A 27,888-nucleotide genomic window follows, 5' to 3' on the forward strand; every position below is an offset into this window, starting at 1 on the left:
AAGAATTTAAGTTAAAAGGGACATCAAATTTGTCAGCTAGGTAGAAGTGTGTTTCAGCACTGGCTCCTCATTAGCCGACTGAGAAAAATGACACCTCAGTCTTTTCATAGCTGGTCTTAAGAGTACCTGGTTTTGACTGTTTGTGAGGCAGTAGAAAATAAAATGAAAGTATTTGCTTTAAACCCTAATTTTTGTTTTTTAATTATTGCCTGTGAAGAATGATATGAAGCTCAGTAAAATTTTTCCAGCTAGGACACAGAAAGGGGTTCCCTAAAGTATAAACAAGCTGTGATCTGTAGAACTTCCTCCACTGCTACTTGATGATACAGCCAGATCTTACTGGACGGTGCTATGGAGGGAGTCTTTGTGTAGAGCACATTGCAGATATGGATTTATTGACGGGAGGAAAGGTGGCAGATATTTAAGATACTCAACTAAAGCAGCACACAACTTCCCTGCTCTCCACTCCCTGGGAGATCACTACGCTCACATGATCTATGTTAAGCACTATTGTGCTGGTAAGTCACTTTCAATTAAATTGCTCACTCCAATAAGAGTTGGCTGTTTAAAAAAAGTAAATGCATCATTAACACAGTAAAATGCTTTGATGTGTAATCCGACTTCAGTAATGCCCTTAAGTCTGCATGAAGAGTACAGAATCTTCCTACACCGTGCCTACATCAATGGCTTACACAGCCATGATTGCTAAGATAAAATAATTTGTTCCTATTTGGTGTTCAATTTTAAAATGCACAGATTGTATTTCAAGGAGTGAAAGGTTTCACAAGCAAAGCAACAGATTGCACGACAAGTAAGGCGACAGGAGGGTGTAATATAAAGTCTGTCTTCTACTTTGAATTCTATTTACTACTTACCAATGTATGATAACCATCAGTTATCGCCCTAAACCGTTGCCCTGATGCAATTCCTCTTTTTCCATGGGATATCCCCGAGCATGAGACCCATCTCCCAGGGTGGCACATATCCTGCTAAGCACCCTTTGTCCCATGCAGTCTTTCCTCTGCTTGCCACAGATCCAGCGATAATTACCAATCACACTAACTATTACCAATTGCAGCGATGATGGTAGCTGATAATTATCAGAGGACTGCAACGCTGCACTATACGTGAGTTATGCTCGCTAGACTCCTGCAAATGCTGGCGCTATAGCCTCTCCGATGCTGCTGACACCTGGGGCCAGCCGTGCCGGTGGGATACGGCGGGCTGATGCTCCCCGCTGGCGTCAGCGGGGTGGCGCCCCGGGACACGGGCCGCTGCACTACAGATCCCAGGGTGCAGCGCCCCCCCGCCCCGCCCCCGCCAGCGCACGGGCCGCGCGGAGCCCGCCGGAACTTGTAGTCTGCAACGGCGGGCGGGCGGGCGGGGGCTCTGCCGGCGCGGCTCTCGCCTGCCGGCCCGGGGCCAGCCGCGCTCCCCGGATCCGCCGAGGCGGCGACGCGGGCACATCCCGCGGCGCCGGGCGCTGTCTCCCTGCCGCCTCCCCTCAGGGCTCCCCGCCCAGGAGCCCACCGCGCAGGGGGCAGCCGGCGGGGCAGAGCGGCGGCGCTGCCCGGCGGAGCACCATGCTGGAGTCCATCTGTGTCACCGGTGAGTACCGGGAGCGGGGGAGGCGCGGTCCCCGCGGCGCCAGGGGCAGCCGGCGGGCCGCCAGCTCTTCCCTGCCGAGCGGGGAAGCATCGCCCGAGCGGCGCCGCGGGTGTCGGTGGGGTGTCACCTGGTCCCTGGGGACGAGGGTAGGGGCTCCACACCTGCCTGGCTCCAGGAGCGGGAGCCCCCCCGGTGAATATAAGGAGCGAGCGTGTTACCTGCTGACCCAGACCCTGCCCCGGGACACTGGGGAGTGCGGAGGTGACACCCGCTCCGCCGGAGCGAGAGACAGACTATGCAAGGAAGAATGCTAATAAAACTACTGCTGATTATATCTGGTGTCTTATACGCTTTGGCTCTACCCGTTGTTGTGTCCTCAGAGAAGTTAACAAATCCTTATAGTATGCGTGTATAAAAACCTTTATTATGACTATATAACGATGATATAGACAGGTGCCACACAAAACCGCTGTCCTCCGTGCTGTGTACATGTGGAATGCAGGAAAACCTACAATACAGTTGCTGCTTCAAAACAGATGTTCTCCTTGTTTAAATTTGACATCCTTTCATGTGTCATTACTTCAGCTGCTCAAGCCAATGTTACTTTGCCATGGGGAAATCTATCTACAAGCAATCTGCTGGAGGTGTCTTAGTGTGCCCTCATTCAGTACCCTTGCAATCATAACTAAGATCTCTTACAGCTACTCTTTCTCTGCATAATTGATATGCTGTTCCATCTGGGCATGGATATAACTAGAGTGTTACTTCTGATAATGGAAACAGAAATACAGTTCATGGGATTGATCAGAGCATCCTTGGAGATGTGCAATAGCTACTGCAATCTTAAAGGATGAGATTTCGTGAAAGATAGTTATTTTGAGTCAATATCCCTCCATCAAATATTCCTGACTGCACCTGTGCTGCAGTAGAACAAGCCAGTGATCTGTTTGGATGAGAGTTTCGTCCTGTGCAAGTCTGCCTATAAATCAGTGTTCTGTGCTTATATCCTGAGTTTATTAAATCAGTGGGAGTTTGTTGCTTGATTTCATTAGAGCCAAGTCTTCACTTTTACTGATTATTACTGTGCCCATGTAATTTAATTTGAAGGACCCGAATTTGGAGTCAGTTACATAATACTGTGTTTCAATATAGTAGAAGCAAACATGCAGGAAACTGCTCACAAGTCAGTCCATACTTTTTTTTTTTTTTAAGGTAGAAAGAGTCCATCTCAAACAGCATTGTCATTTTAAAGAAGAAAATCCAAACTGCCAATCAGTCCTATAAAGTCCAGAGCTACTTACAAACCCCGGCAGCTAATGAATCAGATATACAAGTTGGCTGATAGCTGAAACCTGCCCTTGGTTTTGAAGCTCAGAATTAAAAGCTGAATGACAGATAACACCTTTAAAGGAGGAAAGTAAATAGGTGGATATTTTTTGTGGAAAAAAGAAAGTCTTAGGTTAAATGTAAAAGTTCCCAATATACAGGGAAATAACTAAGTTAATAACTAAGATGTTTATGAAAATAGAAAGTAACTCAGTGTCAGTGTTTTTACAAAACTCATTGCCTAATTCTACTGTTAAACCATTTTCAGTCATTATAGACAGAGCTTCCAGTACATTCTAGTTCGGGTTGCCTGACAGCTTCTGTTCAAAACTGGAGTGCTTTTAAACTTTAAAGGTGTTTGCAGTGGTGAGGAAATAGAGGATAGGACTCTGGTCAGATTCTGTTATGCCACAAATATAAGCCTGTAGTGTTTGAGTGGCAGTGGAACATTACAGGTTTATGTTGCCTGCTTTTTTTCAGAATATTCTTTCTATAGCCCTCTGCACACACAAACCATACAGTCTAGAGCTCATAAACTACAGGGTATTGTGAGTCTATTCTAAGTGTCTGAATATTGGAAATAATTATTTCTTTGTAATGTAATTGTACCTTTGCACAGTGTGTCAAAGGAGGAATCTTACTTGTCACATCTGTGTAGTTCTTTCTCATCTCTCAGTTTCAGACTTAACTATTGCTTGTAGATAGATCACATACATTATTTGCCTTCTTATAAATTTGAAAATTCAAGTCAGCCTTGAAATAATTTCTGATTTTGAGCAAAAAGAAACTCAACCATATTCTAGCATGGTAATGGTAATCTGAAAAACAAAAGTAGTGGCTCAGACCATTACATTCCTAGGACAGGAGAAAGTCCTCCATGAAAATGTTTGCTAAGCTCCTTAGTCACACGTGCAGTTTGGAAATATCACATTGTGCATATATAACCTGAGTGACAGCTGCTCGGAAACTGCAGGAGCTGTCTGCTAGTTTAGAGTAAGGCTAGCCAGACAGAGAGATTTGTGCCCGCAAATACCTGTCATTAACCTCATTCCACCTATGGAACAGGTATTTAGGAAGCTGCTTGGATAGTTGCTGCCCTGTAGCCTAGAGGAAGGTATTTATACAACACTCTCCAAAGTCTAGAAAAATGCATACACTGGGACTTTACCACGCGTATTATTGACTTATTAGCTCAATCCATCAGTTTCTAAAGGATGGAGACCAATAATCTGGCTCCTGAATATAACATAAAATCTAACATTTTTTCTAACAAATAATCTCTGACAAGATTAGGCAGTGTCTGCAATAGTGCAAGGTTCAAGGCTAGTGACTGGGATGCAATTTATACATGGAAAGTGTTTCATTAGTGCAGAATCGTAATGAGATTTGTGGTTCCCACGTATTCACTGTTAGCAGTCTTGGACTCCATCCCTTTTCCAGTACTGCTGTGTCACTGGAATAGCTACCTGTATATAAATGGAAGTTACAGGTAAAACTCCTCTTTTTGCAAAATCAAGCCTGTGGTATTTTGAATTGTTCTGTGACATGTAGTACACTTGCGTCTGCAGGATGGAGTAAGTCCAGTACTGCCAGCTCCAACTGATATCTTGACAATGATGGGATTTTGGCTAGGGCACAACCTGCTGTCTTGTGAGATTCTTTAGACTCACAGGGGTGGTTGCCCTGCCAGCCCACCTTATGGGATAGCAGGAGCTGAACACCATGGCTCTAAAGAGGAGTAGAGCCCCTCTTGGCCCAAGACAGACCAAATTGCCATTAACAGGAGGGTTTCCTATTCTTTGGTACCCTAATTGTGACAAAAGGGGGACAAGCAGCCCTTCTGTCCCCTCCTTGCTTATGTCTACATCACCTTGCACTGCAAATGTGGCAGATTGTTTCATGTAATACTTCACCTATGTCTCTAGGACCATGTTTTTATTAATGTGTTGTTGCAGAAAGGAACAAGATATAAATAAATGGAAGTAAACACGATGGAGAATCTTTAGGAAGAGACTGTATTAGTTTTGTTGTGGTTTTTCAGGGTTTTTTTAATTGCTGAAGGACTTGTGGCTTTGTGACTGTTGAGCGTCTGGAGGCAAGAACAATGAAAAGAATCTTTGTACATAAATTACATGAGGGAAGTTCTCAAAGGTAACTGGAGCCCTGGGCATATATTCTTTGGCAGTTTTCTACTGCAAAACCAGAAATAAGTAAAGTCAGCAAATTCAGATTTGTACTTCTCAGAACACGTGTAACACCCGTGGATGAGATACAAAAGATAAAACCTATGGGATCTGTAGCGTGATATCTGTATCCTGGTATGGAGGATGGTGTTACATCATAGCATGGTGGTTTTCACTTTGCCTTTTTCATATCTTTTAGAAGTAATCTCCAGTCATCTGTTCAATGGTATCCAGAATTTAAAAGCTGGAAATCACTGCTAAGCAATCCAAGCAATTAATCTGGGTTGATAATCCATTACAACTGGCAACTTTTTAGCAGCATGGTATCTCAGTACTTTTTGAAATACTGAAGCAGCTTTTCAGGAGGTGCAATGAATTTGTTTTATATTCAGAATATTAGACCTCTTTTTCAATCACCAGGCATTGCTAATAATTGGAAACTCTTGGATATAGTAAGTCAAGTTTGCTAGAAGACAGTATATTCCTAGTTTAGTTGATGCTGTCTGATTTACAGATGTGAGTTTAAAATATGTTATAGCTTAAACAAATGTTCTAGAGAAAGAACTTTAAATTTGGTGCTTTGCAACATAATTTGACAGTCTCAAATATTATTTTCTAATTTATTTCGTAATGATATTCAGAAGACTTTTACAAAATTTTAGAACAGCAGTTATATGACTTCTGTGAAAACTGCTTTGTTATCTATTATAATATTTCAGATTTGCTGGATTACCTGTTGATTCTAGGTTTCCAGCACAAATAGGCATGGAACGGTATCCTTTAATCAGAAGAAAATTAAGGACAGCCACACTTAGTTTGGCAGCTGAAAAATCACTTTGCTACAAGATTGCACTCGTAAAGTAACTACAGATTGGGGACAACTATTTTTGATACCAGCCATGTGCATGTGAAACCTGCCAGTGCATGTTCAGCACTCAACCACCATTTGTGACACTTCCAGGAGAATTCTGACTTACGACGTTCAGCAATTGTCTACATATAAATGCATTTATTACTGGCCGACTGTACCTCTTAGCTCTGACAGCTTGCTGTCATGAGTTTTTGGTATTAGATTGACACAAGCATTGGGGGAGGGAATAGGTGGTTTAAGGTCATTTTGAGTTGTTTCCTTGAATTCAGTTTCCATTTTTTTCTTTTCTATTTGTCACTTCGTAGATACATGTGTGGTATTAGTTCAAATTATTCCATTATAGCAGCAATTTAAGGCTTCTATATTCTTTGTGGCTTTTAGAAGTTGATTAGTTGGAGAAGGTTGTGTTGGAGAAGGTGAAGTGTTAATGCCTCTAGTGTGATGTTATTTCTTTGTCTATATTTTAAGAAGTAGCTGTATAATTTCCAATTTCAATTTTGTCTACCTAAGCAAAGTCATGTGCTCAGAAATTGAATATGTGTTCAGACATTCTGGAAACCTTAGTTTTCATTTACCCTTCTTAAAAGTAAGGATTCACATACTGTAATAGTTGATACAAGTCTGAAGTCAATCTCAAATACTTGCCAAGAAATACGAGAGTGGTCATCCTATTCTGTTGTCCAAAAAATGTATCTCTCTTATGTATTTAGTTTGATGTTGTTCTCCTTGTGATGGGGAGCTGTGGTTTCTCACCACGACAGCTCATGGGAAAGCAAGATAAGCCATGTAGGCAGGTTGTCATGTATGTGATGAGAATGATCTGACAGAATTTGAACAGGAATGCCAAGGAGCACGTTCTGTGCCAAGCATAGAAAGGGGATTCACAAACTTACCATGGAAGAAAACTGAGTTTCCACAGGATACACATGCTTTAGTGAAAGAGAATAATCTAATGCTTCTATCTCTCTTCTTTCCAGTGGAGGAAACACTCAGGCTGCAGATCACCCTTCATATGTTCATGCAAATAGGACCTCTAGTCTGTTTTTAGGACAGGGTGTTCAGGAGAACTGAAGAGCACAGGTTGACATGGAACTGACAGAGGTCCAACAGCATGAAATGCGTTGGCATAGTGCTTACATTGGGAGCAAAACCTAATTTTACTGTGAAAATAAAGCTGGAATTAAGCCACTGTGGATTTTTTCCCTGCCTTGGAGGCATTTTAATGATCTCTTGCTAGTGTTCCATTCAGAGTATAATTACTGTATGTAAAGCAATTACTGTTCAGCTATGTATAACTGTGGGATGATGCTCAAATGCCTTTTGCAGGCTTTAATCATGCTCCAGCCACATCTCCTCTTCCACAAATCCTTTTGTTTTAGGTACAGAAATAGGGAACATTTCTCGGTGACACGATATATTTGTACCTGTAGTCTCAGCTCACCTACTGTTCTAGGAGGAACTGGCTGTCAAGAGGAGGGGATGGTTAGAACCAGTGAAGCGAGGTCACGTCTCTCTAACAAGGCAGCGCAAATGTTAAATGCAGTTTTAATCCTCAATGACTTTTCCGTGCAGCTGCTCTGCAGCAGGGACCAGTCTCCCCCGAAGGCTATGCCAGGGGTCAGAGCAAGAAAGGAGGGTTCACTCATTAAAGAAACTTTGTTTGCTTCTTGCATTCATTTTAGTTTACAGTGTTTCTTCTAAAGTGGTTTTTTTTAAAGCCAGCAGTTATTGTAGAACAACTTTGATTAGATGAAATAACCAGTGTGGTCTTAAGGCTTTTCAGGAGTGTAACTAGCTGATCTCTCTTCTCTCTCCTCTTCAAACACAGCTTACTGTCTGTTTTAAGACTGAACACGTGTAACCGAAGTCTTTTAAACATATATTACTATCCATACGCTGTTGTAAATTGTTCACTGTGGCTGGCCCTTTCCAATGTTCTCACCCTTTTCTGAGAGTAAATTCTGTGAATCAGATTTTGCAGATGAGATCACACCAGACTGCTTGTATTGCAGCACAGATCCCTGTGGGACTTCACTGTAAACACTGCTCACATGCTCCTATACAGTTTCCCATGTTTTAAGTTATTCTGTATGCATACAGAAAGCCTTCCGTGCATGATAAAGATCAATCAGCTCAAAACTATACATTTTCTAATGTAGCAGTAAATGTTCGTGAAGCTCTGCAGAGTCTTTTTTTAAACAACTTAGTTCTTAGCTGCCAGCAATGTAGTTGTGCATGGAGATGCAAGCATAAAATATTTGTATAGCTGGACCTTACAAGTCCCAGTCTAGTTGTTCAAAAGTGATATACACACTCAGTTCTCCCCTATGCCTAGAAGTCAAGATTAGTGTAATGTGACTGCAGTTAAGACATTTTGTGTTTCCTTTATGTTGCAGCTTTGAGTCCTTAAGATCAGTATCCCTGTGAAAATCAAGTTTGTCCTCATTTTTTTTCTTTTTTTCCCCCTAAATACAGAAAAACTTCACTGGCCTAAGACAGAGCTTTCTAGGAAATCACTCCTGAGTCTGGAAGTTCATAAGCTGAACATTAATAATGAAAACAGCCTCCAGCATCCACCTTCTGGGATCCTTAAGGACATTTTCACAACAGGAACCAGTAGCTACAACGTCCTTCTGCAGAGCAAAGAGGAGAAGAAACACCACACACAAAAGCAGTCATCCGCCCACCACAAGAAACACAGGAAAACCACCCGGTGTTCGTCCACCTCGCGGGGCAGCGAGCACCGCAGAATCAAGGTGCCGCTGCCCTTGCTGGGCGGCGGGTGGTGCTGCCCCGGCCGGCAGCCGCCCCTCCTGGTCACTGGCCCCGGGGCCACCAGCGTGAGGTTTGCCGGCGGCGCCTCGGCCGCAGGGAGCGCCGCGGGGCTGCCCCCGCGGCCCAGAAGTCGAACTAAAAAGCATTCTAATCTGACAAAGCCAAAGCAATCCCAGTCCTCAAAAAGCCACGGGAAGGAAGGCGATGCCTCTGGCCAAAAACTCTGCTTACTGGCTGCAATCAAGCCCTCCAATGTGGAGAAAGAGAAGGTTAAATTTTTCAACTCAGATTTCACGTACAATCCTCAATTTCAGTATGAAAACCCTGCTCTGCCAAATGTGTTAGCTAAGCACAGCCATGCATCTGACAGATTTCTTAAGCAGGTATAGTTACTTCTTTTTCTCCCTCCTTTTCCACTGATTATTTTTTCCTATACCTACATGATATTTGGCTTTGTTTATAGCAAGTAATTCCTCCTTATCATTCTCCCCTGCTGTTTTAAAAATGCATCAAAGATAAGAATGCACTAGTAGAACTGAAATAAAATCATTCATTCTCCCCTGCTGTTTTAAAAATGCATCAAAGATGAGAATGCACTAGTAGAACTGAAATAAAATCTTTTTTATTAAAAAAATTTAAGCTTTCCTAAAATTTCCTAAAATTTACAGGATTTCAAAGGCATGGTTCCTTCTAAATGGGTTTACATGAAGCATAATTTAAATCAAGAAAGCTTTTTAGGCAAAGAAGCAGAGTCTAGTACAGGAAAAATACAGTGCCTAAACAGGCAGAGGAAAAAGGCAGCACAGAAATCCTGCCAATCCTCTAGGTGATGCAGGGATTGGGAGGGGATAGCAATTATTTGAGGTCATCGTTATTGAATAAGCATATGTTGATGTTCCTTGTTTTAATCAACTTTGAAAGGGTATTTGAATATACATTAGACTCAATCAAGCAACAGCCAAATTCCGTTCCAGAGAGAGGTAAATTTTAAGAAGACAATTTTGGTTTTTCACAACATGCAGCCATACTGATAATATAGCTACAGACATTCCCATTCTGTGTAACTGCCTTGGCTTCCTGTCTGAGTTACAAAAAAACCTCAACAGTGACAAAAGCCTTACTTTCAACTTTGACCTAAGTGACAAAACCCAGTGCTTACCTATATAGTAGCAGAAGCAGTATTCTTCCCACTTTTGCTATTTTTAAATGGTTTAGAGGATTTTTATTTTAGAATGGTTTAGATCTTATTTAAGTTTGACAAGCTTTTCTAAACAGAGAACTCTGCTTTTCTAAACTCTCATGTTTTCAAGTGGTACTTAACTTGGGAAGACATCCTGCCTTTACATGAGTTTGACTTCTTTGTGATATGAATATTTCACTTAAAACTAAAATTCCTGGCAGAAAAGATATGTGAATTAAAAGGACTAGGGATTTTAAGAACTGATTCCTGACTTGTGAACAGACTGACTTTTTTTTTCTTTTTCTAAATCCAAGAATGCACAGAAGTGTTATTGCCCATTACTTCATTGTATTGATACTCTCCATTTTCACATTGAAAATATCTGTATATTTTGACAACTCAGCTTCTGGGTTTTCATTAAAAATTTATTTTCTTTATGAGAAAAGAGAACAGCTGTTCTATTCTTAAAATATTCTTCCATACTTCTAAACAACGAACTAAATTGTAATGACATCAAATAAAACTGCTCCTTGACTAGAGCTTTTTAATAGGCTTTCCTATGATTTTTTTAGCAATATTAGCAACATAGATGACAGCAAATCAACAGCTACTTATTTGACAAGCCAAATTTAATACACATGATCCCTTTCAGTGTGGGCTAGCAGAGCCTTAAAAGTCCTTTTATGCATGATGATTTTCTGGAGCAAGGCTGTCTTTGGTTTACCCTTCTTTTAACAAAAACCCCTAAGCCTAAATACTGAATATTTTAATAATGAATGATTGCTTAATATTATTCTGATTTGTAACTCTACCTTTTTTTCCTGTCCATAAAAAGTATGGGAAAAATAAAGGCTTTGTAACAACTTTATAAAAGGTAATAAAGGATTTAATATTCAATGAAGTATGGTATTTCTAACAATTAACAAGGAAGATGTAAATTGTTTCACAAGACTTAGTTTGAGTCACTAGAAAAGCATGTATTCAAAGTTTAGCTCCTAAAAATACCAAACAAAAATACCTTGCACTTAAAAATGCCCAAACCAGCAGCTTTAACACAGCTCCAAGCCCAGCAGGTGTCACTCTCTCTCTTTTATCTACAACTAGCTTTAGAAATTTTCATCTCCACGCAAATTTGAATTTAATTTCATGCAAATTTACTATCCAGAAAAAGCAGCATTAATCAAAATTTTAATCAGCAAGTATTGTAGGAGCACTTGCTTTTTCTTCATTTCTATTTTTTTTTCCACAAGGATTTTACTTGTCAGAAGAAACACGTAGGTATCTTAAAGGAAGTTAAGTTCAGACAGGATGACTGCAGTTGCAAAAAAAGTACTCACAGTATCAAGAGCTGGGTCTGCAGTAAAAAAACCACAACTGTGTGTAGTCATCCTTTTTGCTACAAAAAGGATCAATTCAGTTTTGTTGGGGTTTTTTGAAACATTTTTGGCTTCTGTTTATTGCTCCACTTATTTTAGAAAGCCTTGGTATCTGTGAACAGAATTATTCCTATTTTTTTCTACAAAAGGTGCTCATGGCAACTGACACTTGCTCTTTTAGGAGTAAAAAGCTGTAAACCCAGCTCTTACTGACTGAACCCACCATTTTTATAGGGGGCTTTTAGGATGCTTAAGTGAAATGAGCTCAAAACCTGACATTTCAGAATTTTAGAGAATTTTTCAGTCGTGTCAAAAATATTTTTACCCACAGCTGTGCATAGCCTGCTAGGACATTAAAACAGATTGTGTTTACTTATTACCCTTTCTGCATTTGTGCATGTCTGTGAAATTGGTTAATATAGTGTTACTGAAATATGTCTGGAAGACAAACCGCACTCTGCCCCATTTATTTATTTTTTTAAAGGCAAAGAGCGCTGAGGGTTTGCAAACCACTAACTCAGCAATGCTGCAGTGGGGAACACACAGGCTTGTGAGCACCCACTTTACCCCATGCTTCTACTTAACTCAAAGCTTTTAAACCTTGGGCACAGTCCAACACTTTTATTGATTGACTTTTCACAGACATAGAGAAAACATTTTTGAGTTATTCATACATTTGAAAAATGCTAATTTTAGTGTCTTTCTTCTCATACTTTACTCTGTTTGTTTCTCTCTTTTTACTTTGTGATATTTTCTTCATAATAAGGTTTTTCATGAGTCACACAATATGTGCCTTTAGGGAAATAAACTTGAGAATAGAACGTAGCATGCAGATTTGCACTTTTCACATTGATTAACGTATCTGATATTACCGAAGTTAATTCTCTTATCACCGTGTTTCAAGGTCACTGCAGCAACTGTGTGCTCTAAAAGTTTTCTGGCTCAAACTACTTGTCCTTCACTTCAGTTTCTTAACACTCAAAGTGTTTGTTATTTTTACTCAGATGCTAGAGGTGGCAATACTTGCTTAGAAGTAGTTGTTCCCAGTGTTTGCAGACCAGATGAACTTAGCAGTTGCAATTTGCTGAACCAAATCAGCAAGTTGCAATTTTAGGTAACCTGCTTCTTTGAATTGTACAAGGCAGCAAGAATTCTATTTCTACATATGTTAAAAAAAAACCCAACAAAAAACCCCCAACCATTTTGTTGAATGAGTCATCCCCCCCATGAAAGAGTTATACATCCTCTTCCCTTGTACTCATAAGAGTATAGCAGTTTTGGCTTAATAAATTAACCAGTTATGCCACATTGCAAGTGTTTGTGTGACACCTTTTAAGGCAGTAATACAAGTAGCCTACAATTAGCAAATTTATCAGATGTTGGGAAGGAATTTAGGTGGAGCTGGAGGGCTAAACAACATGGGATTCAACACTGAGTAATCCCTTGCTGTGTCCAAGTGATGTCACAGCTTAGGCATGTGGAAGATTCAAGAACGTGACACTGTCTGTAAAAACCACTTAATTGTAAACCACTTCATTCTCCACTAGCAACAAATTCCCTTCTTAACCAGGATTTATAGATAGGGTGTGCTAATACATAACACAAAGCATATCAGGCCATCCAAGTGGCTTAAGTTCTCAGGGTCTGACACAAACTTCTCTCTTCCCCTAGAGGAGACTATAGATCACTTCTCGTGGTACCACAGTAGGAAGATAGGTTTCAGAGCACAGTCTTGTACAAAATCCCAGTGAGTATTAACTTTTAATTCTTTACAAAGTAATTCAAAAATTTTTAATTAAAAATATTTCTACCAGCTCTAAATTACTTTAAAGTGATCTTTGTACCACTAAGAACAAGCATGCAAAAGAAAAGCCCCTACAAACACTGAATAAAACTCAAAATACTACAGCCTGAGTGGACTAGCCTCAAAAATCTGCACTTATCTTCCTCCCTTCATTCCTCTTGACCCAAACAGCCACCATTTTATGGCTGTTCATTAAACTATCAAGCTCAATCTTGTACTTCTTAGTGTTCTTCTTACCTAATGATGCACCCTGGACACTTCTTCCCCCCCAGCAGATAAGTTATGCAGGAAGAAGACCGATGGTGTGCATCTGCCTTGTCTGTCTTAAAAATCTCAGCAGAGACTGAAACCCTTTTGCAGCAGAGCTGCTTCTGAGTGTATGAGCTGACTGAAATAGGGGGCTGACTCCTAGATCACTGAGCCCCTTCTCTGACTTGCTTGCCTCACACTACTCAGGAGAAGTCTCATCAGTACATATTTCTACAATAATTCTCAAGTAACTGTGTTGCTGACCATGGGTGACTTGGGATTCAGAGACCTGCTTGGCTGTAAATAATTTGTTTTAAAAAGCCAACACCACCATAACCTAAACCAGTCAATTAAACAGGCTTGCCTTGTTCTTGTTAGCGCTTCTGAGTTATTGCTTTCTTGAGCATCAGGGGAGTTTGCTGTGCAGGGGGGCTTGTCTTGAGACTGCTACTTCTTTTGGCACTCTTTAGTAGTGATCAGAGGGATAGGCAGACCTTTAGGTAAGATTGAAAAGAACAGGAATTATTACTCCTAACCTGTAACCTGGTACAGCCACACAGTTCTTCTTTTCTTCCATTTTTTTACCTGTTGCTGAAGAGTTTCCAGTTTAGCTTTAGGAACTGCAGCAGTACCAGTGTTCTGCTGGCCTGGAGGCTGGAAAATAAGCTCACAGTTGGATGCTGCACTAGGCAGCAGCTGGCATGCTGGTCTGGATTTTCCCCTTTCCCATCAAGTTCTTGCAACACCTGACTGAGTCATCTCACCTTGGAGACAAGTGCAGAACCCCAAATTAAGGGCTTGGTGTTGTAGTCAGTGCCTGGAAACCAAACATTTCCCAAATCTTTTTCCCCCAGGGACCACTCCCAACTGGGATGGTTGTGGCAGTAAGTGTCAACACCAGGAACGTCACTGGGGATGGGGCTCCTCTCAGTGCCAGGGCCATCTGCCACTCCCCAGAGATTTGTGTGTGAGAGATGGCTCTCCCTGTTGTTTCAGTGCTTCCAGAGCCACACCTGCCCACTTGGAAAGAATTTTTGGGACTTTTTTCTGTTTCACTTGAAACAGAGTCAAGAGAAAAGGTGATAGGGGTGAGCACCCTTCTTAGTAATTTCTGAATATCTGTTCAGCAATGAGGAGGCTTAAACTTAATGACTTTCTCAGTATGCAGGAGTTCAAACTTGCAACACCTATCTGGATATGGCTGGAATGCCAGGATATGGGTTACCTAGCATGGCACATAAAGAAGTTTCCCCTTGAAGCTGTGAACTCTATCAGGTTGAGGTAGGAGAGGCCAGAGTGGGTATGTACTTTTTCAGGAGGTCCTATGTCTGAAAACCTGCTGTTTGTATTGTGCTGTTGATTCAAGTGTCTCACAGCATTTTAGGGAAATCCTGAACAGCCCAGGAAGGTGCCTACAGGCAGGCAGGAAGAGCTAGAACTTGGGTCTCCACTCCAGGGAGTTTGCTGCTACAGCCAGCCAAGCAGGAGGTTTGATGTGTACTCAGTGCTTATTTTCTCACTGTTTTTTGTGATGAGATGGTTTTAGGAAACACCTGCACTCCAGCTAAGATAGGAGAGTCTTCTGGGATTTCATTTCAAATGAACTTAGGCATCCTAGAATTTGAGTGGGTACTTAGTGTTTAATCTTATAGACTTAATGGCAATTTAATATCAGCAAGTTGTGAAGACAAATTTCATGCTAGAAGATTGATTGAGAGATTACTTTTTCCAGAGTGAACAAATAAAGTTATTTATTTGTTCATAGAAACGTGATATACCAAACAACTAGTAGGTAACATAAATATCTTAAGGATCTGGCACCTGGCAAAGGAAACTGAAGAACTGTTACCATGAATTGTTCAGGCTGCTGGCTGAGGATAAAATTCCTGGGAAAGGGGTAGGAATATTTAGGTTATGGGCATCATGCTAAGCTTTGCACCTACAAGGGACTTCTTCTAGCAGCAATACATAAGAGAATCATTGATACCACTCTATTTATTTCATGAAATAGGCCTTAATTTTGGGAGGTTATAAAGAATTACTGTGGTTTAAATGAAAAGTTTAAATGAAAGTTCTGTAAATAAAGTTCCTGCTCTCTCTCCTCCTTTCTGACACAGATACCCATGGTACAAGGGATATATTGAAAGGAGACATTTTTGGTAGAAGTATTATCATTAAAAATATTGTTACACATCTGCTTAATCATGGTTCATGAATCATGTTCCTAAATTAGAAAATGCCAAGAAATTAAGCAAGATGACAGTAATAGTTGATCTTTTTCAAATTATTTGGAAAAACATAAAAAGAAACATGCTGTCAAACTGCAAATGTCCTGGAGACCTGTTATGTCTGTTTTACAAGGCAGTTGTGCAACATTGCCAAAATTAAAGAGAAAATTGGTACTATTTCACTGGACTGATAATCATCTAATCATCACGCTGGCGTATGTGGGTCTGAGTTGATCTGAACCTTTTTTCAGTACTTTGGCATTAATGTACGTCTGAAGATGGTATAAATTCATTGCAGAGTGTGTCAGCATGTATTAAATGAGTACAGCCTGATAGTGACTGCCAATGAGTTAAGAAAAGAAGGATTTTAAACTGAAAAAAAAAAGATTGAGAGGAGAGAAAGAATACACATGCCAGTCTGACATGGGGATCTTAGTGCGTTATTTGCTGTGCTTTTTCATTTCATAGTCCATTAATATTATGAAGCGGACATTGCAGAAATATGGAAGCTACGAAAAATTTGAACAGGCCACTGGAGGCAGCTTGCTGACCAAAAGTCGCATCTGGAATCACGTCAGGAAATACATGGTGAAAGAAGGCTGTCTTGGTGAGGTAAGGCATGGACATTACACATGGATGGACCCAAGAGACCCTCTGGGAGGCCTTTCCTCCCTAATTCCAAGAATTTTCCTTACATCATACTTTTCTCATGGCTATGCCCAGTCTAATGTTTGAACAATTGAAACGACACAAATTCATTGTGAATGCTTCAGTCATCTCTCTGAGCCTGTTTCCTGATTCATATATGCTTGTTCTTAAATTCGCTTCTTTTGGGAGTACCCGAGAACGACACCCTTCCTTCCCTCCTTTTTTCAGCTACTTGGAGACCAGCACATTTCCATTTATTCATCAGTTCTGCCATCCGTTCTCCTGTATCAAATTATTTACACCAAAGGAAAGAGTTAAGAAAAGGCCAAAAAAAATAAGCAGCAGCCCGAGAGAGTGATTTATAAGAAGCAACACAAATGAAAGTGACATAAGTGAATAAAAATGTCTGAAAGAGGTTGGCTTGTTGAGTTCATTTGAGTGCTGTTTTTTCCTGGCTTTAACCATCTAATTTTTTAGAGCCCTGTGAAAAAAACTTATTTTCTATATTCAGGATTTTAAAAGACCAGTTTGATGAAGTTACATGACATTGCTTGGAAAAGTCAGATGAAATTGAATGTATAAAAAAGGGATTGATCCAAATGAAATCACCAGATGACACAGTCAAAGACTTGGATGAGATCACTGGCAGTAAGCAAGAGGAGTCTGGAATCATGAAATAAAAATTAATTTCCCAGAAACTAGGTTTAATTGGTAAACATAATATTATTAGGAGAAACTGCTGAACTCATCACACATTTTTGCAAGACTATGATTTGACACTTGATAACCAGACTTTACCTGTGTTTCTAAGAGTGGGATTAATAAACTACAGTTTAGAGCAAGCAGAAAAAATTTCTATGTTTGGTGTGCTTCTATGTTTCCTGTGCTTCTATCTCCCTCTTCATTTTTGGCTTGGTTTGACTTCATGGAAGCTGGACCCTACACCCTCATCCAGCAGCCCATGTCCTTTTTAATGAAATGCTTTATTTTTCTGTGAAAATAGGGTTAATACAGGATAGTCTAAAATATGAAAATACTCCCTCCAGCTGAAGGGGTCTTAATAAAGCTAAGTGGCACCTGCCCTTTAAATCTAAATGCTTTGGGATTTACCTATTTTTCTTGCCTCTTAAATACAAGTTTTAGGGGACTGACCGTTTGCTGTTGAACTTAAAGCTGAATGGTCAGTTTTGAATACAGGGAAGTGTTGTATTCATACCTTTGATCCCTGGGTCCTTTTTTTTGGATCTAAAAAAAGTGATCTTTCTTTTAAGTACTCTCCCTTGTACTCTCCTGAGCAGTACTGTTTCTTTAGGCTTTACATGAAGAGGGTGCTTAATCTTCAAGAAAGAGAGTTTCACTTTTCCCTCTCAGTCACTTGTTTAAAAAGGCTTTTTGAAGATAAAATATATCAATATGCATTAGTTTCCTTCTCTCCCAGTTTTTGTTTTGATTACCAATTTTCCAAGAGAGAACAGGAAAGCAAGTGCTATATTGTTGTATAGAACGAAACAATACCAGTATTTCAATAATCTTACTAAGTCTGCATCATGTAACAGGAAAAAAGTACACAGTGCTTCCCCCTCTCATTCAAGTGGATTTAAAATTGCAACTGAAATGGTTTCAGACAGCTGATTATATAGATGCCTAGTCAATTCATGTGTGCTTACCTAGTATTTTTCTGTTCTCAGTAATACTAAGATAATTCAACCCAGTTCAAAAACTGTAATTTTCTCTGATTTATTCTGCATGCAATTGCTCCCTGCCCTCTGAGTCTAGTCAGTGTTGCTGTATTATATTTTTGAGTCTCATGTTGGTCTGGCTTCACCCTCAGCCACCCCACTGAGGTCTGAGGTTCTGTCCGTAGCACAGGTGAGTAGGATAAACTCAGCCAGCAGAGTCCCTCAAGTGATTGCTGATCGCAAGACAGAGTTATGGAGGGCAAGGGACCAAAGAGAAGTGAAATAATGGAAGGGCCAGAGGAAAAAGCAGGAACAGGAGCGAGAAGAGAGCTCCTTCAGCTCTACCTGAACTCTCTCCTTTTCAGATTGTGGTCCATCTCACGGAGGACCTGCTGTCGCGAGCCTCCATGACCGTGGTGAACGGCCGCCCCACTCTCACTATCAATGTCTCCACTGCGCGAGAGCACTGGCTGGAGGGGATGCTGAGGCACGAAATTGGTATGAGCACGACATCCCTTCTGCAGGCAAAGGGGAGTACTTGCATGCATTGTTACTTATTTCACAGTGATGGGCCAGGCACTGGACAGATACTGAAAGAGGGAACATCCCTATCCAAAGAACTCATGCTGGAGGTGTGCTAAAGGGAAGGAGAAACCTTTTTATTACTGCAGCATGCAGTAAAAGGATTCCTAGGGTTCATGTACATTAGCATTTTAGGCCAGAGCAAGCTTTTGAAGTAAGCCTACCAGCTAGTCCCACTTACTGCACTGAGGTTCCCATGCCAAAGGAATCTTAGAGCAAGCAAAGAGTAATCCTTTCAGATGATGCTAGCCCAGAGGTTCTGCTCCAGGGCATACCTTCTGTGCTGTCACTTCTCAGGGACGTTTTGCTCACAAGAGCAATTTTTTTTTTTAACTACTCTGGAGTTAAAAAAAAACAAAAGAGGAAACAAAAATAGTGTGACCATTCAACTTTGGCTCCAGCCATGTCACTTTGCAAACCTGCTCCTGTCACGCTGCACTGCTTGCAAATGTAGGCATGCTTTAGCTATGAAGAATTTATCCAGTGATCCCTAAACTGGTGTAAAATTGCTTTGGTTTTGCATTACACAAGGCTGGCCCAGCCCTGTGGAAAATTTCTACAAATTTTTCAGTGCATCTGTTTTAATGAAACACGTAAAAAATGGATAAACTTGGCTAGTGCCTGAATATTAACTGAAGAATAAGCCTTGCAATTGCCTAGAACCACTGTTAGTCCCATTGTAAGGGACACAGCATCTTCCAAGGCTGCAGTAGTGCTGTTTAATCACCTTCAGGAGGCAATATTTCTGCCCTTTGACTTTGCTTTTCCTTCCTTCTGTTTCCTACTATGCCTATCCTATGCCAGAGACAATTCAGCTTGTAAGACACTTCTGAAAATTCCTTTCCACAGATTTAGAAAGTCAAGTTCTCCTGATAGTTGCATTCCTTAGGCATTTTCAAGAATTTCACTTGCAGTCAGCAGGTGAATATTTGCATGGTGTAAATATCTCTGACAAAATTCTCTGTTGTAGACAAGGCTAAAGTTGTCACTTTCCCCAGTGCCCAGTCCTGCCAGCTCAGTGTTCTGAAATGGGTATCTCCTTATATATTTTATATTTTTTTGTTAATCATTGGATGCTACTGTTCTAGGTGCCAAATTCCTTTTATTTTTTTTTCAGGAACTCACTACTTTCGGGGTTTTAACAACAACAGCCAGCCTTGGTGCAACCGGAATGGTCGTAGAAAACACGGGTTAAAACCAATCAACCCTACAGAAGAGGGGCTAGCGAGCATTCACAGCGTCCTGTTCCGCAAAGACCCTTTTCTTTGGAGAGCTGCCCTGCTCTACTACACAGTGTACCAGGCCAGCCAAATGTCCTTCAGTCAGCTTTTCCAGGACGTGGGGAAATTTGTCAAGGACCCCAATACTAGGTGGGATTACTGCGTACGGGCCAAGAGAGGGTGGACTGACACTTCACAACCAGGTGAGTTCCCTATTTGTCTCCTCTGGTTCTGTCCTTCAGGGACGCTTTCAGAACATGCACAGAGCTCCTTAATCATGTCACATGGTAAAACCTTTGCCAAAGGGAGAAATGAGACTGCACACTTTCTGAAACAGGGTCTCAGGAAAATAAGGCTGAAAATGCTCATGAGTGAGACCTTCAAGCTGAATCAGTAAAGGATTTTTTTTTTTAGTGGAAGTGGAATGTAAATGCAAAACTTTGAAAAAATCCATATTCACAGTTTGACCTGCTTTCTACAGATGTAATGTTGCCTGTGGTTATTCACAGGCACTATCTTCTGTGTTTGGTTTCTTTTACTGGCTAGTGGGTTTTGCCTTCTAGCTAGTTTTTGGAAAGGTTTTCAAAGTCAGGGATATAAATATCTAGTTTTTAAAAATAAAATTGTTCTGCTCTTAATGGCTTCTGAGAACATGCCTTGACCAAACAGTGATAGAGTGTAACGTATCTCCATTCCTTTCAGGCTGTTTCAATAAGGACCAGGTGTACTTGGATGGCATCCTCCGAATCCTGAGATACAGGGAGTCCATTGATTTCCATCTTCTGACAGCTCTTGGAAAGGTGACTGAACTCATTATTCCCAAGGGTACAGTTTTATTATTTCAGCAAGCCTGCCTGTAACAACCTATGAGTCATTGTGCTTGGTTTTACTTTGATCTAGAATTCTCTGCTCTGTATAGCACCTTCAATTACATTGTGCAAGTTGCAAGTATTTTGAAGTCCTAAAAATTTCTACCAGCTTGTCCTCATTCTTCACTTATCAGATTAAGATTTATGGTCATATTTCTCAGACTTTCCTCCCTTTATGGGTTACTACCTGACTTGAAGCACAACAGACTGCCTTGGCCAAACAAGACAGGTACTAGATAAGGTGGTGGTCCTACCAGAAAACAAAATGAACTATTTGACATTAATGCATCCCCCTTTCACCACAAAGAGTATTTCATCTCAAAGTTCTCTCACTGATGGCAGGTGTTTTTCAAAAATGAGGGTTTTTTTCCCCCAGAATAATGGTATTTCTACATTCACAGAACATATTTTCGGTCCATTCTAACTGTCATGGCTTGTTTGTTCTCCAAGTCATCCTAAGAAGTGCAGAAATTTTGTCACACTTCCTGAACCAAATCCTTGGGTTGCTAAGCTTTCACAGTTCATAAAGCAGGATTCATACTCACATAAACAGGGAGCCAAATTGACAGTGAGCTTGAATTTAGAGCTGGTATACCAACATTTCTGCCTACTTAGCAATCAATGGGTGATAAAGGGAAGTGGCATATTATGATAGGGGGTTTTGGTCCACATTTAAGTTTTCCCTTTACTGTCAGAAACATCCTTGTTGATAAGCAGGAGCTACTTAGGTAACTGAACCAAGTCAGGAAGCTTTGAAAATAAAATCACACTGTCAAATAAGCCTGCAACTTTCTCTCTGAAGTTTCCTTTTGCTTTAAGCTTGCTTAACTCCACACACACACTGTTCCTTTGCTGCTTTATGCCTGTCTCTCTTCAGGGAGTCTGCAGGATTGTCAGGCCACTTGAAAAACATACTAAGTCATTCCTCATAAAATTACAGATTGCACTATGATCCACATTGCATGGCTCCCACATTAGGGGGTCTACAAGCAATTTATTTCTAGCAGCATGATAATTTATAAGTGCTTGACTTTACAACTTCTAAAATCAAGGGATCTTAAAATGTATTCTGAATGTTTTTGCTTCAGACATCTGCAGTCAAGCTGGAAATTTGTGTATCAGAACAGTGTCAGCTCTCAGCATCACAGATTAGCTGAGGTCTGCAGAGACCCCTCAGCATCATCCAGTCCAACTTCCATGCTTAAGCAGTGTCAGCTAGAGCACTTTGCCCTGGACCATGTCCATCTGGGCTTTGAATATCTCCACTGATGGTGACTCCACAATCCCTCTGTGTGGCCTGTGCCAGTGTTTTTCCACCCTCACTGTACAAAAGTGTTTTGTGTTCAGATGGAATTTTGGGCATTTTAACTGGAGCCCATTGCCTCTTGCCCTGTCAGTATGCGCTGGTGAGAAGAGCCCCATTCCCATGCCGTCAGGTGTTTATACACACTGACAAGATTCCCATGAGCTTTCTTTTCTCCAGGCTAAACAGTTCCAGCTCTCTCAGCCTTTCCTCACAGGAGAGATGCTCCAGTGCCTTAATCATCTTAGTGACCCTTCACTGGGCCCGCTCCAATATCTCCCTATAGTCTCATGCAAGAGACAAGTATAAAACTTGCACTGGGATCCAGCCTAGTGGTTTATCACCACTTTAAATGGGGGATTTATTTGGTTTTTTTAGGGTGGAATAGGAGGATCAGGTTGTTCCAAAGGGAGTATTAAGCTTCGCTGGCACGTCCTCCAGGTCATGCCTTCCTGTTGCTTCTGACATTACTTACAGTGTAGAAGAGTGTGGTGTGGATACATGCAAGCTGTTCAACCTACCTAGAAGTGACTAAGGAAAACACTTGAAACGTGAGAAAAGATGCTTCTTAAAAGGAGCAGTTCTAAAACTTTGCAGGAAATAATCAAATGTGGGAAGCACTGCAGAACATCCATGTGGTGACTGCATGCAAGTAATACTGAAGAGAAACAGAATGCAGATATTGGGTGCACTTCAGTACAGCATAACTACCGTAGTTTTATAAAGTAAAGCAGCGCAATACCACCCACTATTGTGTTTCCCAAGAAACATATGAGCACAAGTAAGCACAAGTAAGCCTGTTTTAGCCTCAGAGTTTTTTATCTAGTGCAATGACTATTTACATGTGGTAAAGAAAACAACCCATTTCCACAATAGGATGAGATTATGTTTTTGATCTCCTCAGGATGTCAACTTTGGTCATTGTTTACCAATTGCAAGGACTGGGGAAATGCATCCCATTGAAACCATACCTCAGATTACAGATATATATTTCTTGTTTGCAGCAGGAACAGAAACCTCTGAACATAAATATGAGGAGGGAAGGATCCTTTTTCTTTCTTTAGGGAGGAAAAGAGGTAGAATTTAATTGCATGTGGTGCTATGTCTCCAGACTGAAAGGAGATGATTTGGTTTTGTACAGCTCCTCTGTATCCACTTCTAAGTAAGTTAATTAGGTGTAATGCCACATGATTTCAATCAGCAGTAGCTTAGTGACTTGAATAAGCCTAGGCATAGGTGTATATTTGTTTCTTAATTGGGTGCATCTTGTCCTTGCAAGTAGAAAAGCACACTTGTGTACGCAGATGCAAATTGATTTTCTTTGTGGACTTTGCTCCAATTATCATCGCTGAGATACGCACCTGTCTCTATGGATCAGGTTTAGCATCTGGATTACACTGTCCTGTCTTTCCAGAAAGCCCTTCCATGCCCCTTGCACATTGGTGAATCCTTCATGTGCACTTTAAATGCTGCTGAATAGAAACCATCACCTGCCAAGAGGGCAAGCTGCCTCCAGGGAAGCCAGACTGTGCAGGGCTCAGCTCCTTAGAAGAAACATGGGTCAAAAAGGTTGGAAGGAGCCGGCTCCACTCAAGCCACCTGGCACAAACCTCCTGTGAAGAAATAGAACGTGCCAGTTAATAAGCACAGCAAGGCTGGTGGGCTTTGCCAGTGCATATGCTGCTGTCTGCAGGGTGCCCAGAACACACAGCTTGGAGACAAAGTGACAACCACACAAATTTCATCACACTGGACAGCTGCCCAAGGAGTCCTGTTCTGCGCTTCCATGGCAGCTTGTGCCGAGCCAAAGCATTCATCCTTTCTGGACTATCATTCATGAGCTACTGCAATTAGAAGTCCTAGCTTTTAGAATCATAGGACTATGAAGATAAAAATATCCATTTTCCTTAGAAAAAAAAGCTATCAGGTCCTGTAATAGCTGGAAAATGAGAGTTCGGCACCCGTACCCAGAGGGCTCTGGTGCCATGAGGCAAACCCAGTCTCCAGCCTGCTACTGAATGGGGAAAACAAAAAAAAAAACCCTAAAATTGGGATGCTTAGGTATTGTTCATGTAGTTAGTTAGTAGAGATGCATTTTCATTTAGCTGTGCATAAGCACATTTACTAGTGAAATTGAAACAGCAGAGTTCAGGTCAGCTGGCACTATGCATTTCCCAAAGTCTGCTTCCTGTGCCATGCCTATTCTGCACTCCCTTTCTAGTTCCTTAGTCTTTTGCACAGTGTTGTTTCTATTCTCGTGTAAATCTTTCTGCCTTGTTGAGAAGACATTCCAGGACTTACATGTGCTCCATTCTTTCCCTCTCTATTCCTGCAGCTGCTGTAGATGATTCTCATTCACATTCCTACAAGTCTGTTTACTGAGGGAATCAAAAGCACAATCAGGAATTATGAATGCATTTGCTAAAATTACACTTTTTTTGCATCTTTCACTGAAGCAGACAGTTGCTCATGTTTTGAAAGACTTCTCCAAGATTTTAAATTTCCCTGCTCTGAAATATTTTCTCATTTACAGGAGAGAATTTATAGCAGCAGCAGAGAAGCAACGGGACTGTACTGCTAAATTGACCCATGTCCTTCCTTACAGATCTCGTATGAGGATGTGGATCGCCTGAAAGGATTAGCTGTGATTGAAAACATGAGGGTGCCACACTTCTTGCAAGACCATGCCCGGTACATGGAACACTTGAAAAAGATCATGGAAGTCAATGAGCTGACTGATGAGGAGCTCCAGGATCTCATAAATTAACAGTATTAGACCACTATTCACTTACTGTGCAACAATGTAGAGCTGAACTTCCCAGAGCTTGCAAGAAGGGACTTATGAGAGATGGGAGGGAAGAGTGGCCAGAATATGTGGAATTCAGAAAAAGCCCCTTTATGTCCTTCTGCATTGTGATTGTATACTGATTATTTTTAAAAGGGATTGTGCATTTTTGTAAAATTTGGCTTAGAAATTCCTCTGCAGTGATTTGTCCAATCATCTACTCTGTTTTGTATGCTTGGTATAGTGCTGAGCGCTGTCTCTTGTAATATATTGCCTTTTCCCACCCAGGTTCAGAGCTGGAGGAAAGGGGACAGAGGAGAAATTCCCCCTCAGTTCACTTTTGTTTGCCTTATCTTTGGTCATAGCTGTCATGGTTCATAGCAATAGAACTGGGGTAGACTATGCTGCACTGCTGTCTGCATAACTTTCCCATTTAGTCATCATTGCAATGAAAACAGAAAGTTTAAAAACAGTGCACAGAAGCAGGTCTTTGTGCCACAGCATCAAAGTCCATAATGTTACAAAAAGTTTCAGGGTTTTTTTTAAGGAGAGAATTATCATTTAAAAAAAAAGAGAAAAAAAGGTAGGGGTTGCTGTTTTAATGACTGTAAACAGGTAGCAAAGCTTTCCCCTTCATTCCCATGAATTACACCATTCCACATCTTTATGTGTATAGTACATGTTTCAGGAAGCTGAATTCTGGGAATGGCCTCCCTCCTTTGAGAGCAAGCATAGTCTGTCTAGGAAATTCAGCATGGTAGCGTTTTGGAAGGAGGATTGAGCAAAACTGTGATTTCATGACCTATGGTTCAAAATAAATTCAGGAACACAGGGCCATGATCCAGCACAGCAGGCAACACTCACTTCTTTGTTGGGTCACCTGAGCCTACAGAGGACCAGGTCACATTTTTGAGCAGTACCCCCACATTACAGCAAGCTTGAGCTTGCAGAGCTCATTTCAGAAACAAGATGTGACTGTTTCAGAAACAAGATGTGACTGGGGGAGAGAAGACGACTCTCAAGTGCCCTATTCCTGTGTTCCAACAGAAGTGCTGCACCACTCTGAACCATCTTTACCTCTGTTCTAACTACTGGTGCTATATCCAAGACAAAGGAGAGAAAGCTCCTTACAGCAAGGAGCTTTCTCTAGTCATATGATGAATAACTTAGATGATGCAGGACGACTTACTACATAAACTACATTTTCTGATTCTGGAGTATTATGGAATTGCTGAGGCAAAGTATTTAAGTATTCTGACAAAGGGTTTTGTTTTAGTAGACAGCATTTTACTAGGGCTCCTCTGAACTCCTGGGAAGCAGCTGTGGTTGGAGAGGCTGGGCAGGAACTAGTGGGAGCCTTTGGACAGGGCTTCTGCCCCTTCTTACCCTGCTGCTTTGCCCACTGGTAACAGGCCTGGCATAGGATAAGGTGAGTAGATGGAGCCAAGGCTTCCTCCACGCCATGTTTGCATGGACCTGAGCCACAGTATCCCCCCTCCCCTTATCCTGTTCTTTAATGAAACAAATGGAACCTTGTCTTACACCCAGGACATTACCAGACATTACAGTAAAATCTTGAGAACACATTTTCTGATCCATAGGAAAATCTGTGAGGAAAAACTGATGGTTGGCTAAGAAGTATGAAGGTTTACGAATAATCCCATAAAAGCAGCTGCCTTTCAGATACTATTGCAGGTTGTTTGCAGTGGCTGGCCGATTGCTGCGAAAAAGAAAATGCATTCAACAAGCATAATTTACTAAATTTAGTTATTTTCAAGGCAGGGACTGAGAACTGCTTGCAGCAGCCTTAATTTTGTGTTGTCAGTATTGTTCAGGAGCTGAAAGCCTTTCAGCCTCTGTATGCTGTTTTCTCTCCTTCCCTCCTTCAGGCTGTCTAGTTTGATCACTGGGGACTTTGCCTGCCCAGCTTTGTTTTAGAGCTGTGCAGAGTACACACGGTGTTGCAGCAGCCTGACAGGAACCATTTGCAGTCAGTCATGCACACACATGCTCCAGGTTTTGGCTCCTTTGCCAGAAACAGCAAGAAAGCCACATGTGACTGAAGTCAAGCCAAGGATTACAGTCAAAAGCTGTCTTTGGAATTAACTGGGCAGGGATCGTTTGAACTACACCATGGAAAAATCTGGCTCACTTTGCTGACCCTGGGGTATGCAAAAGGGACAGTCCTTGAAGAAAGGAACAATTTTGGACTGATTTTATTCTGACAGGAGAGATCCCTGCCTTTCTCCCATGACTTCTACATAAGCAAAGTGGTTTTCCTCCTCCCACAGTAGTAGCATCTTATAATCTAAATGCACGCCCGTAATGTGTCCTCAAAACCAGGAGGTTGTGCCAGTCACTCTTTTACCACAAAATGCCATGCTTACAGGCCTGACTCTTTTACCACTCTGTAGCCCTAAACACTACTACAGGCCTTTTTGCTTTATTTGAAGACCTGCATCACCTTTTTTGCAAAGCAGTAGGTGCCATTAAACTTCCATTCTTCATTATTCTAGAAGTAGATTTGCCTGGTGCAAAGTTTGGAGTCTGGAAGTGGTCAGGATCAATATGTAGCAATAGGCGAAGCTATCAGCTTCTGGTTTTGGCATCAGACATGTCGTTCCTCCTTCGTAAAAGTGTTGCAAATTTTGAAGTGTAGCTTTTGTAAATTTTCCTGAATTTTTGTTTTTCACTGTGAAGAGGCTGGTTACTGAGTTGTGATACTGAAGTTCTGTGATAGAGTGTGTGGACAGCAGTGGCGAGCAGCAGTGAGCTCACGTCACTGCATGGTTTCATGGTGTCAGTGCTGTGTTGGCAGCCCTTCCTGGCTGGCTGGCTTGGTTGCTTTGCTGTGTATCTATGTCTTGCTATGTTATTCCTATACAGAAACCTGGTCAGCATTGGAAAAGCCTCCCCATTTCACCAGACCAATTTTGAAAGGCATTTTATACAACTTTTACAAATAAAGACAAAATAATGACAGATGAGAGTACTGAAGTGTTACATCCTGTTGTGTGAGGGGGTTACTCTCTCCAATGGCCTCGGCTCTACAGCAACTTGGACATGCTATGTTGTGTACAGAAGAGGTGCCTTTCTGACTCTGTTTTCAAAAACATCACTTAGGGTTGGAGTCACAAAGGGTCTGTTGAAGTCTTACACTGGGTATGGCTCTCCCTGCTCAGTCAGAAGGCCTGGCTGCTCA

The 27,888-nt window shown here is 41.3% G+C and overlaps 1 protein-coding gene across 1 annotated transcript; it reads left to right on the top strand.

Moving 5' to 3' along the window:
* The first annotated feature begins 1,427 nt into the window (after positions 1-1,427).
* Positions 1,428-27,668, top strand: KIAA0895 (KIAA0895 ortholog). The gene is made up of 7 exons (XM_048299018.1): positions 1,428-1,608; positions 8,464-9,146; positions 16,069-16,212; positions 18,293-18,425; positions 19,627-19,932; positions 20,432-20,529; positions 24,507-27,668. Exons 1-7 carry the CDS (start codon positions 1,584-1,586, stop codon positions 24,666-24,668), a joined length of 1,551 nt encoding a protein of 516 aa, XP_048154975.1. The 5' UTR covers positions 1,428-1,583; the 3' UTR covers positions 24,669-27,668.
* The last annotated feature ends 220 nt before the right edge of the window (positions 27,669-27,888 follow it).

This window comes from Corvus hawaiiensis, chromosome 1, assembly GCF_020740725.1.
Source record: "Corvus hawaiiensis isolate bCorHaw1 chromosome 1, bCorHaw1.pri.cur, whole genome shotgun sequence".
Lineage (NCBI taxonomy): Eukaryota > Metazoa > Chordata > Aves > Passeriformes > Corvidae > Corvus > Corvus hawaiiensis.